Here is a 14267-nt window from a genome sequence, read left to right as displayed (position 1 = left end):
TTTTTTATATTCTTTGGCGTGTTATCCTCGTTCAAATGCTTCGTGGTGTAACGGAGCGCGTTTAATAGACCTTCGCTCTTACAAGGTGGCTGATCCTTTAGTAATTTTACACATCCTTTAACCTGTCGAACAAACGACATTTTTAATAATGCCGTTCTCAAGTAACAAATATTTCGATAGCGTATGCAGGTTTTGCACTCAAAATTAATCAGTCTGTAGGACATATTTACCTTACTGCGATTCAAAATTGATTTTTTTCTTTTAGATCATATTCGTCTTTCCGAAAAAGGATTAAGTTTGAGTGCAAAATCTGGACGGTCGGGGTTGGATCGTCCTTACCCCATTAACAATCATTCCATCGACAACTACACCCTTATATTTAATCACATATAATTGTTTTTAATTTGTTAACCAAGTTGTTAAAAATATTTTAACAATTTCTATTTACAATTGGGGTATCCGATGTATACTTACATCGACATTTGAACCCTTAACAAAGGCACCTTGAGGGTGAACGTGATCATAAAGGATCACTAATCCAACCATCACTCTTAGAACAAAGAGTTGAGTTTCTTCTCGTTGGAACTGCGCCAAAAGATTGCTAAGAAAAATAATACACGTCAGTGTAAAGTTGAAACAATAAGTCACTCCCGCTTCCGGAAGCTTCATACTCTATTTATGTAACTTGAGGATGCTTTTTTTTTTCTTGTAAAATTATCAGTGAAGGATTCTACTTACGGATTTTCTAACATACGTAGACAAACTTTCGCCATAGTACCAAGGGTTTCCGTGATATTTTCTCGCGCTACGTCTTCGTTCTGAAATAATAAACATGCATTGTTACTACTTTAAACAAGAGCATTTCTCTGTAGAAACAATGTGGGGAGCTGGGTTAATATAGTGTAATCAATATCTTAAATACTTGAAATATTTCGTTGAAATAATTTTATTCGTCTATTTTTTTAATTGGAAAATCGATGTAATTTACGAAACATGTATCTTAACCACTTCCTGTATCTTCCCAATGGAAACTGTATCTATGCAATTTAAATGGATCTACCATTAGGCTGTTAAATGTTCCGAGAAAGGTCGCAGTCTGATTCATTTCACATAATGGATTTTAATTTTCTACTTCAGTACACTTCATTATTTTTACATGGTAATGTTATTCAGCTTATCGAAAAGTAGTTTAGCCTGCCAACGCAAGCTTCTGCACACTAATTTGTGCACTTGTTTTCTTTACCCGAGATGATTGCAGAAGCATGTAAAGTGATGACAAAATCTGTCAATCAAAGAAAGAAAAGTTTTTCTAGAAAAACATACTTGCATACTTCTTATCTTACCGTTTCAAATATTTGTTTGGTAAACGTAATATAAAAGATGACACGATAACACTCCATTATTATGTTTTCTTTAGTTGTTTGCGTAAGCTATTCACGGTAAATTCTCCACAAAGGAGACTAAAAATATTCCAATTCTGGTATAAAATACCTTAGATAAAAATAAACTGTCGGTGAACGGTTAAGAGTAGAAACCTCATTGCCACTCGACAGATACGTTTCTACGAAGAATAGGTTCCGCAACAATGCTTTGTCGTCCAATGTTATATAGAGAAGCGAATGAACTCATTTGAACCGAACAGAAATAGATCTCCATTGTCTCGTTGCAATTGATTCGTGAACAATTTACGGAATTAGGATTAATCGCGTCCACATTGCTGTCAAATAAATTAACATTGCCAATAATTAACAATAAATTAATATACATTATATAATAAATTAACATACATTAACACCGAAGTAAGACGAAATAAAATAATTCCCTACATTGTTTCCAAGGAACAGAATATAGAAAATCGACCATTTTATTAGATTCAAAATTAACATGAATTTGAATAAAAGTGTGAATAAAAAAAACTGAATAAAAGTAATCTACCAAAGTTTATTTTACACATATTCTACATGATATCCACTCGACTGAGAAGAAATAAGACAAGTAAATATTAATGGTCCATTTAAACATGACGGATACTTTGGAATTCAAGTAACAAAAATAGAAACGTAATGAGAAAAGATAAGAAAGTACAAAGAAGAGAAGCGAGTACCACTTACGTCCATCAAGAAAGTAATGCTCGCGTGACTCAAAACGCGAAGCATGGGTGTCGCGTGGGCGTAAAATAAGGACATTCGGTTAGCAAGCTCATTGCCGACTACGAGATTCTTTTCAGCGGTATCCTGCCTCGTCAGGGATGCTCTGGTCAATGTTCTTCGGTAATAACTGAAATCGTTCTGGATCGCAGGTGTCTTCATCTTGTGTTCGTCAAATTTCAAAACGAATTCCAATATCTCAGCCAGCTGTTTGACTAGAGCTTGTTGAGTCTCCAGATGCTGAGTAGGAGATAGATTCCCAGAGCATAATTGACCTAGGATCTTCGGCACCACCCTTTCTGTAACAGTCCAAATTGATACTGTGAATGAAACTAATTTGATTTTTCTCTCTATTTATTTATTTATTTGTTTGTTTGATTGTTTGTTTGTTTGTTTGTTTGTTTGTTTGTTTGTTTGTTTGTTTGTTTGATTTGATAAAACGATACGCATGAGGCGCTTTTAGAACTTGGTAGTTACAGGATTAAGTCTAACTGAGAAATTAGATACAGAATGAAACAAAATTAGCATTGCGTTTTTAATGTGCTTAAGGTAATAGTATTTTTGAAACTGGATTTTTAGACATGAAACAGTTTTTCAAAACTGCTGTTAACAGGAAATGAAGAAAACTTACCAAGCTCCAAAGAAAATTCATAGAATTTTTTCAACTTTGCAACAAGAGGTGCCACGGTCAGGTAGGCTTTCCGTTGACACTCTTCCGTGGCCTCCGAAATCGCTTCTCTGATTTCTTTGCCAGCTCCTTTGTAGCATTGAATCTCCTCCAAGATAGATTCTGAATTTTTCAGAACTCTTTGCACCGCCTCAAAGGTCTCCCGTTCTAAATCGGAAGGTTGTGCGTCTGGAATTCGATAGAAAGCATTATCATTATCCGGTCGGTGCCTATCGTTTCTAAAAGGCTTCTGCAGTTTCATTCGAAAATATTCCCTTTTCCATAACGAATTTAACGAGCGCTTAAAGGGTTTACCATGTAGGAACAAACTTGTATAACTTACTTTCAAAGTCCAAAAAGACATCATACTTTTGAGGCGTGCAACAGGTAGACTCATCTCGAGCCAGAAGACTTAAAAGCTTGCCCATCTTCGATTCGAGGGTTTCTGTGCTCAAATGTTCCTTACAGCATGAAAGGCATCTGGATTGAAAAGAAAACTCTTTCAGTAAATACTCTACCGTACGAAACGCGGGGGTGTTACGTTAAATCGTTCCGTGAAACGGATTACTCGCAAAAGTTACTTGCTAAAGTCATTGTGAAACAAAATAAAAGCTGGAAATAGTAGCGGATTGTTTACAGATGCCGTAAATACACCTGTCTATTGAGAAACGCGAGAATAAATCTCGTGGATTCGCGTTCGAATGGACTTTCATTCAGCGTTCCGGATTGCGTCGTTATCGGTCGGAGTCGGAATAGTATTTAAATTTCTGGCCTGATCCGTAAACAGATCTGTACAGGCCTGTCGATGTGTTAAATTCCAGATGAACTGCGTTTATGTATACCGTGTTCGACCTGTGTACTAACAGATTGCTTCCAACCCTCTTAAATATGTTATCTTGTTGTATGTATAGCTACATACTAGAATGTGATTTTAATTTTGATAATGTACTTAACGTATACTCGTCATACTCAACACAAAATTTGTGATTACATAACTTACTAACGAGCGTACTCATTAAAACGAGTCAATATATGCTTTGATATTCTTTATTTATTTATTTATATATTTTAGAAAAGTGTTCCATTTAACCAATACATGAAGAAAATTAAACTTATACAGTATAGTCACTGTAGCTTACATACTTTTTAATATCGATTCAAACACGTAATTGGTTGATTTTTATATATGCGACAAGTAAGACAATTTTAATGTAAACAATAAAAGAATCTGTTGAAACAAAAGGCTTTGTCCATTACGATTATTATGATTGAACGTTAGCATACATTGAAACAGACTTCGTGACAACTACACTGCGAATTTCATGCATTTTTAACAAAAATGATTAAATGAAACACGAAACAGTGGAAAGATTAAAAGAGTTGTTAAAATTATGTTATTAAAATTACAAAAGTCAGAAGAGAATTTGTATTTTACATGGAAATCTGCAGTTAAATGGCAATGGACTAAAATTCAGATGAATCTCTGCGATGAAAATGTCCATATCGGATTTACTCCGACGGTAATGCAGGAATCAAACTGTGTCAACTCAGCTTCGTTGGCTTTTTACGATAAGGCGTGAAAAATATTACACCTCGTCATTAGAAACACAGAAAGAAATATCGACAAGATTGTTCTGCATTTACAATGCTATCGATATGAATTATCGAAATTCGTCGGATAGGATTTATCGGATGGGAACAACCACGATCGACGTTATTGAAACGATAAAACCAGGATAAACACTGGTAGTCGCTGTAACTACGTACGAACCGAAAGGACAACGGTCGGTTTTACTAGATCTAAAATTGTGCGGCAGGGGATTCCAATGTACCGGCGAACGTCTCCGTTATTTTTAGCGGAGAAATGTTCGTTCTGCTAACGAACTTCTCTCATCGCTTAGAGTCCCGCAGAGTGGCAAGGTATCCCCGCATGAAAAAAAAACCGTTAATCCACGCTAAAAGCTTTCGATAAAGTTGATAAAAAGACAGCTGATACCACGCGCTAAGTGGAATCTACTTTCCCTTATCCGGTCAAAGTAGCGCGGATAAATCGATCATCGGCGCTATATTCATTCCAGATCAATTACACTTTTCTTTTTAGGGATTGAGCACTGTTGAAAATAATTTTGCACTGCGATTGGGATAAATGTTTACACGATTCCTCGGATGATAAAGTGCAGAGCTGAGCGTCGGGCCTGCATTCTGTCTTCGTACCGATGCCGATGGAGAACTGTCAGAATCAGCTTTTCTAGCGATGCCAGCGAACGCAACCCTGTAGCAGTACAACTTCGTTGCTACGTGGCTCAGGGCACAGCAAAACTTTCACTTGGGCGCGGCGATCACAAGTTCACAGAGAAAAGGAACAGAATCACTTGGACTCGTGGATTGTTCGAGAGGGTCGAGAGCAAGGGGTAGTAAATCAAATGTAAATGGATCATTTCTATCGGATCTAGACTCACCGTGTTGCAGACTTGCCGAAATCGTAATCGGCAACGCCAATACATGATGCTGGGGCAGGTGCACGTCCCAGTGTGGTCAACAAGTACGCGGACCAAGTGCAACAACTGTCATTAGCGGATCGCCATATTGCCGTCCCGACGGGGTTTAACGTTGTGTAGTGGCGCGGTTCGAGACCTGTCCTTATTTGGTAAACTACCCTGGCGGCGGTACGCTCGCGCGAAAAATCAATGGGGGTTAGTTCGTTCGTTTACCCTCGGGGTGACGCTGCTGACTATTATTTACGATCGCTCGAATCTCGGGAAAATTTTCATTCGGTTAGCTGGGGTCAGTTATTGATTGATTCGATATAGAAAAAGTTGTGTGGTGGAATTTGTTGTAGCTCGAGAAATGTTTTAGAATTTCACTATTGTTATTTTCGGTGGAATATTAACAGGGTGGTCCGAAAATGGCGCTCGTTCGGCGGCACTCGACCACGGACCGTTGACACCTCGAAACTGATTGTCTTTTACATTTGGATCGATAAACGTTTACAAAGTTTTAGAAATCTAGTCGATTTTGTAGTTATTTCAGAAATAGTCTTCGTTTCGTCATGTTGATTTTATAATAATATGGAATTTAAAATAGAATATTGGTGAAAAAAATAATCAAAAAACATCTATTGCTTTCCCATTCTTTATTAGCGAACTCGGCACTTCGCGTATTAATAGTATACTTGAAAGTGTGTTTAAGACATTCAAGACATTTTTATTTTTATCTGCGAGATAATTTTGCTATTAATATAATTATAATTTTAATAAATTTATGATATAAAACGAAAGGTAGCTGCAGTATCTACAAATCAGTCCATCAAATCCTAGATTGTACAAAGACCTTCTGTTTATTTAATAATAAATATAAAAAGTAAAATGATATTATCATTTTAAGATAAGTTTTGTGATCATTGGATTGCCCCGCCGATATTTTTATATAAATTAGAGGTCTAGAATATTTAACGAGTAATCGTTTATCTTAATTAAGACATACATTTACAATGATAAACCTGTATAAATCTAAAAATGAAAAACAATGAATTGATGTAAACATTTTAACTTCTGCAAAAGAAAACTTTTTATATAATATTACAAGTAATATTTCGCTACAAAATATTTTAATAATATAAATTCCAATTTTATTTGTAATGCTATATATTAATATAATGTATTATTATGTAAAAAATATAAAAATAATATAATTATTAAATTTTCCATTAAAGTATCTGTATTGAAAAAGAAAAAAAAAATGAAATTATGGAAACTTTAATTTCAAATACTGAAAAATAAGTTATTTGCATTGCTGGGAAATAAATAAGCGGTTGCACACTTCTTTGGCAAATATACATGCAGTCTATCGCAAATACGACAATTTATCTATAGTGACTACATTGGTATATTTGCGAAGCACATGGTCTCTACTGGTTATACTTCAAAATATGGTTTCTAATTTAGAATTTCTCGAGAACCGGCGGCCAACTGATCCATGAGGGGGTAAACTTGTTTTCGTGGACCAACGGGTTGTTGGTAACGGTCAGGATGGAACTTGAAAGGACGGACAATATCGTCGAGGTTGACTGGGTTGCTGGGAATAAATCCTGTTTAATGTTTATGTAGCTTTGCCGGGAATACGCGCGGTTCAGCTGTTTTATAGGTTAACGATCGAGGAATAGACAGATGACATTGAAATGACATCCCATTTATAACTTATCGGGAAACTCTCATACTCGTTCAACAGCTCTAACCGCTTTGTGACGAAAGATAGGAGCTAGCTATTCAATGTCTCACGTTGAATGCCTCTACCAAACAAGCGAGACTTAAAGATCATTTCCTAGATTAAATTGCATGTGTGCAAAATTACATAGAAAAGTATATAACATTTTATGAGAGAAATATATACAATTAATTATATAATTTACGTCTTGATAATACAACGATGTTTAATTAATTAATTTAATATTTATTTTAATATATATATATATATATATATATATGTGTGTGTACTTTATTTAATATATCAATGTAGTAGTTTATGATTAGTAAGTGTGATAGTAATTTCTTACTTAAAGACGTTAAACCATTGTTAATATTTTAATTATATCGAAAGTTATATAAACTGAGAAGTTGTAGATATAATCACAATTGAAAATATATGTTTTACATGTACTCGTATATTTTCATTTACAATCTTATGATCGAGATGGTCACGATTTTACACCTCTTTCGAGCGCACCATTGAATAAAATCGTCGGAAACCGTGGGGGGAAGACATAATCGGTGCATGTTAAAGGCCTTTTTGTACATCAATTCCAGCAAATCAATCAAGACCCTCGGTACCTCCCACCATGACACCCTGTGCCCGTTCCCCTTTCCCTTGAGCAACCTTAATTCCCCATCACTTGATGACAAACAAACCTACAATGACGCAACCGACGACTTTCAGTATAACAAGCATTCAGATGCAAGTACCTAAGCGTTTTCAAATAATGTTAAAATTAATACTTTCCGTTTACATATGCACTTACCTTTTCTCTATAATAGAACTATTTTTAATAGAGCTGCTTTTCTATTCCTCGCGCGAGTTCCACGCAGTCTGCAAACATCATCGGAGATATCATTACATTCGACATGACAGCGATAGATATCGTTAACATTTCATTCCGCGGGTACAGTATACATATACATAGAACGCGGAGGAGCAGCCTTGTAGCGGCTTTTTAAGCGCAAGCACTAATCGTCTGTGGTTGGCAAGTCTGAATACGCAGCACACCGTGCCTGCTTAATAAGGCAAGCGTGTACGAATGCAGCTTAAATACCAGGGAAGTACGTAACTACCTACGCGACTAGCGATGGGTATTCGAGACGTTCGAGAATGCCTGAGTATACCATAGGCTGGACTCTTAACTTCCGATCAAGCTTTGCTGTAGACTGCAGAAAAATTGTCAAAAAAGGTGTATTATTTGTGGTTTCTCGGGGCTCGGTAAAAACCAACAGTAATCGTAATGCATAAGATACTGTGTATGTCTAAGGTGTATTCTAGGTGATACTTGTGATGTCTATGGTATTCTAATATAATGTATAATATAATTGTAGGTAAGAACCATTCATCTATAACCGATGTTTTTCACTGTATATTTCGTCGCAGTCAAAATAAAAGTACCAAAAGGTCTCGTTCTGACATTTCATATTTAGAAATGTTTGTATGACACATACATGATGTGCATGGTTTTAAACAGTAGACAAATTAACTTATTGTTCAAGTTTCAATCGCCAGCATAAAGCGCTGGAAAATCCATCATTACTTAACTATCTGTAGCTACTATTTCCTACAGCGAGGCGTTTCGTTGTGCACACGTGTAATATGATAGAACATGCTCCCTTCTGGACAATATTTAAACCTAGTTAGCTATGCCTTCTGCGGCTTTGACCTGCTTAACAACTGGGAGAATTAATTGCGGAAGCTGGTGGGCAAGAGAAGAAACGCTGCGTATGTGCGCACTGCATTAAAGATTATGAAACTGTTAGCTGCAAAACCTTGGCTATTCTGCGACTGGTCAGTACAGCGAAAAATAGATCTCGTTAACTTTCGTCGAGGATGCGTGCCTGTTTCGTTTGACCAACAGAAAGCATTGCGCAAAAAGTCTCTACGAGCTGCGGAACTAACATGTTTCCTTTGTTTAAGGAAGGCGCGTAATTTCTTTGTTGGAACGGGGTCAATATATTCATGATTCTAAAAGGCGTTGATTATGAGGTGAAACGCGAAATTGAACGGCGTACAACCGGCCTCAAAAACCCGACGACGGATTACCCCCGTTAAAACTGAAATAATTTGACTTATTTGAACTGAAATAAAATATTCGTATAGTTACACTGCTTGTTTCACTGAACGATGAATGTGTAATAGAGTCGGGTTGTTATTATTATTATTATTATTATAATTTTTTCAATGAAGTTCCTGCTCCGAACTTTGATACAGCAGTTACGTGACGGAGGTAGATTGCGGTAACTGTGAAAGTCTCTCACGCAATACGCATATTTTTTCCATGGACTATCACATGACAACGATAATAATGATAACGATATTTCAGAGAAATTGATCTCTAAGGAGTTTTAATTGCACTCCCAAGGAAACCGTTTTCTTCATTATCTAGATGGAATAGAGTATAAGGTATAAACAGGAGGAGAAAGTCTAAAGCCCGCGTTTAATTAACTGGCATGAGCACTTGATTCCGTTACAGTGTTATTTAATAAGTACTTGCACCTTTTAATTTGAATTTCTCAAAAAAAAAAAAAAAACAGTTAGTTTGCGGACACGAACAAAAATATATTGCCATAGCTAGTTTATAATTGCACTGTTACAAATAATACAGAATAAGATATTGTTTAGCTGATTTCATTAAGTATATTACTCATTATGTTTGTACTTTTGACATACTATAGGTACTGCATCTTAATCAATCCCACATCAAAAGAAAACTTAGTAGCATAATATTATTGCAGTAAATTTGACAGTATAATATTATTGAATTAATTTATTTGATACCGTTACGTGTTGCCTGTTATTTTTTATTACGACTTATTGATAATTTAGCATGCATTACATATACATTTATATGCAGTAAAAATCAGCTGTACCAAATACTTTCACACATAATATTACATTATTTACTTTGGAACTGTCGTAACTGATAAATTATGCCTAAATATGTTAAAAATGTACTACACAATTAAACTGAATGTAAAAGATATGCAACACTACATTAAGTAACAAGCAATATTTTATCAGAGCTCTCTATTTTCAAAATATTGGAAGACAGATTATTTTGGATATATTATAAAACAGCTGCTCAATCGTTATCAATGAAAAATGCATATTTATAATTTGTCAAATAATACGATCGCGTGTGACAGAAAGATATCGTTGTTATGCAAACCATTATTTAACGTAATTACGTAAGGAAATCGCACGTATACCACATATTTTTATGGTTGCTTACACCACTGGTCAACCGGGAGGGGAGAGGGGGGGGAGGGGGGAGAGAATATCGTCATATCCCGGACGAAGAGCGGAAACCCTCGAGCAAAATTCCCCTCTACTCGCATACACGTTCGCTTTGACAAACCTCTGTATGCATGCCTGATTGCAACTGAAGCAAAAAATGAGTCATTTCAGAGCGGGAACAATTAATTGGAAACAAGTGGTCAATAATTATCGACGAAGGTAACTGAGATAGAAAGTATAGTAGTGGTCTTCCTAGTCTGTTGCGGTTGCAGCATCTTGGAATATCAAATTCCTATTTTGCAACAATATATATACATAAGTTAATTGAATATTAACCATTTATATACACTGTCCGTATACAGTAATCTCAATTTTAGAAATTTAAGAACTTTGTCATAGAACCATTTTCATAGTATGTAAATGTGTAAAATGTTTTCATGATAAAGTTTTAGATAATCTTCTATATTCGAGTATATAGTATAATAGAAACTAAAATGATGAAATGGGTTAAGCATTAAAATTAATAGCTCACAAAATATATTACGAGAGCAAAATTAATTAAGGCCTCGTGGAGCCAAGGTGTACACCGATGTAGATACCAATGGAATTCGATCGATGAAATTCTCCGTATTTAGCTCATAAGTGAATGTATCTACTCGCTTCTATTACCAAGCCAAAATCAATACCCATTTTACATGCGATATGTACTTGAACGGAAGTGTGATGCGACAGAAAAGCTTCCATTATGTTTAGGAATTTCTGATCTGTGCTTGCAATCGTCTAGACGGTAATTATATAAAAATAAAAACCAATAATGGTATAATTGTTGAATAATTATATCGACTGACAGTGAATTTTAATATGTCGTCAGTGACTGCACAATAATTATCTTATCTCTGGACGGCGGACCTTTATGTAAAACAAAAACTGTCTGCATCAATGGCAGGTGATAAAAGCCAAGCACTGGTTTCTTTCTTCGTTAATAATATTAACAAGTATAAATTAATGCATTGACATACTCAGATTCCCTTAATGTTCGCACTGTTTTAAATTTTACCTACTCGTTATTACCGTAAATGCATAAAATCCGTAATCTACTTATCATTTCATGTATCACAGTTATCTTTAAATTATTTTTAAATTTACTTTATTATTATTATTATTAATGTGTTTGCATATTACATATACAATATTTAAAATTACGTATTAAAATATTACCTATTCTAATTAAGCTTGCATTTGTACGTTACTGATTAAAAGGACAAATTATATAAAAAATAATGTCTGACTCAGTGTCTACATTAAGCAGTCTAACGACCAGAAACAATACTAGTTTCTAATAGTATTATACGTATTAATAAAACGTTAATGGATTCACAATGCTTACCAATTACCAGTAATTCTTAGTTTTATGAACCTCTAATCTACAATAGATCATCCCGAATCGGTATGCTTTATGAATCTACTCTCACGAAGAATGGAAACATTTCACCCCGATATGGAAATTGCGAACCTTAATTGGATTCGACATTCGAAATATACTCTGTAAATCTTTTTTTGGTGGTCACATATGAACGAGTGACCTACATGCTTGCCAATTGGTTGATAGAGAGCGCCAGCAGAATTACGAATAACGCGCTTTGATAATTTAGCTACATATTCTTACTCACAGATACAGCTAAATTTAATTTCCATCGGACAGCTTTTCTCCCATCCGCCTACGCAACTTCCTTCTTAGGGAAAATAAAAATATGCTTCTGCAGTAAAAATATTCCTATGAATCACAGGCGTTTGAAAGTAAATATTGCTAATAATGGAACAGAATGGCAAGCTGTTGACGCAGCAGTTGAATTCTCGCCATATTCAAATAAGAACATCGTAAAAGATTATACAATTGCGTGAATTGTATAATTTATTCTTTGATTTGGGGAACTATGATATAAAAATGTAGTTTGATATAAAAATATAACAATTTTACAAAAAAATGTGATAATTGGACGAATTCCCATATTACTATAAATCTACACATTACTATGTGAAACAATTAGAGACTTTTCTATTTCACTCCGTCCCTTAATTGAAACGCTAAAAAGTTAGTATAACAAATCATTCCAAACAATACTTGATCGAGACAAGTTCAGCGCACGCGAGTAATTAATCAGTACCGAAGAAAATTCATCAGAAACAACAACCAAAGGAGTGCAATGAGTTTTATTATGTCCATACGCGTTCTCGGAAGACAAACAAAGTGAATTCCGAAAACGATAAACGTGAGCTGCGCGGTAAAACACCACGGAAAAAGAAAAAATTAACCAAACAAATAATAATTAGGTGTAATCAGTAATAATCCGATCGTAGAAAAGAGAAGGGGTAGGGGGCGAAGAGGGTGTGTGCGTGTGCGTGTGTGTGTGTGTGTGTGTGAGAAAGAGAGAGAGAGAGAGAGAGAGAGAGAAACGAGCGAGTTTCTTTGAAGCGCTTGAAAATAGGAGAAACCCTGAAGATTCCATGAAGGAGACACCGTAACAGGGAAATCATCGTTGCGAAACTCATCATCGCTTTTTCACGATTTGTCCTCGAGCCAGAACATGCGATGAAATCGAGCTACTGAGTAGCCTCGCGCAAATTGCATATCACATTCGTTTTGAGTTTCGCGGTTTCCTTTGTCACTCGATGAAAAATGCATGCCGTGAAAGCTGCACCGTGTGCAACTGGTGTAAAAGTACGTCTCTTTCTCGGTTTCTCTATCATTTCCTCTTTTTCTGCAAGAGTCCCTGAACAGTTCCCTCGCTTTTTCAGAAGACTGATACACAATTAATTTCCACGCGAAAATGAATTGCGTGCGATACCAAACACCTCCACGTCAGATTAGTTCATACTTGTACGGCTATTACGAAAAACGACGCCTATTGCAATTTCTAACGTTTTAGTTCTTGCCTTAATTCAGCCGAATGAAAAATGTCCCGAAACTTTTCAGTAGTTCGTTCAATGACAGTGTTTATGGTACTATGGCCACCACATTCTTAACAGAACGAAAAAATTGTATTTACCTTTAGTTGGATGGCAAGAAGGCAGAGCATGATTCAACGGTCGAATTATAATCAGCGTGAACGTGATATAGCCTCAAGGGAAGCTGTTTAGAAGTGTCAGCATTGTTCTCCCTTCGCTCGTTAATACAGACTTCCGGTTATCCAGGAAGAAACAGCAGCAGCAACAGCAACCCTTCCCCGGCAGGATCACTGTTTCCGAAATGGAAAGATCTGCTCTCTATTTACACGAATAACGTTCCAAGTTGTCGCAGTGCGATAACGTTTTATCATTGACAACACGCGGCACAAATTCGTAGAACGTCTCTTAACAGAAACTCCGTTGTGTCTGCCGTGCACACAGATATTACGTTTTATCGCGGCGTTAGTAGTGCGTTGGTAACTTCAGCGGTTCGGAGTGAAATCACAATTCTGCGCCGGTTTCACTCTCAACTACATCTTATGTTTCTCTTTTTTCAGTTTTCGATTTATCCTCGTTCCGTGAGCGCAACACGAGCTTCACTTTCACGTACGAAAGCTCCAGAAATAAATTGGAAAGAAAGCTGGGCAAGTGCGAGTTTTCTCCAGCGGAACGAAGAGATTAGCGGAGGAGAGAATGCTACGGCGACTGCACTCTCGGAGAGGTTGATATAACACTGTCAAAGCAACAGCGCGCTGCAAACGACGAGACAGTTTCACCGAGAGCCCAGTCAGCTGGTGCTCCCCACTCTTGGAACCCGTCATCGTCTCACCAGCAAAGCAGGGGATTTTTAATTCTGTAAATCATTCTATAGCGATTTCTCTTCGGATCGCTGCTCGAACGGCGTGTCAAATATAAATGAGGTTTACATTTTATCTATCAACAGGAGATAATTTGATTAATATTAAAAACTACTACATAGAGGAATCGGAGGCGCGTTGTGCCCGTTAAAGTCTCTT

General features: G+C 36.2%; 1 protein-coding gene across 1 annotated transcript; it reads right to left on the bottom strand.

The window, feature by feature from the left end:
• Positions 1-2: 2 nt before the first annotated feature.
• LOC144475116 (CYFIP-related Rac1 interactor B) lies at positions 3-13973 on the bottom strand (the record flags this gene model as incomplete). Its single annotated transcript, XM_078190696.1, has 7 exons — positions 13353-13973; positions 3158-3294; positions 2779-3003; positions 2112-2446; positions 739-818; positions 475-601; positions 3-122 (listed from the first exon to the last, which is right to left on the bottom strand). Coding segments are annotated over exons 2-7 (972 nt in total), but the record flags the coding sequence as incomplete, so codon positions are not given.
• Positions 13974-14267: the final 294 nt, after the last annotated feature.

This window comes from Augochlora pura, chromosome 9, assembly GCF_028453695.1.
Source record: "Augochlora pura isolate Apur16 chromosome 9, APUR_v2.2.1, whole genome shotgun sequence".
Lineage (NCBI taxonomy): Eukaryota > Metazoa > Arthropoda > Insecta > Hymenoptera > Halictidae > Augochlora > Augochlora pura.
Note: the sequence above shows the minus strand (reverse complement) of the source record. Positions and strands in the feature narration are given on the sequence as shown.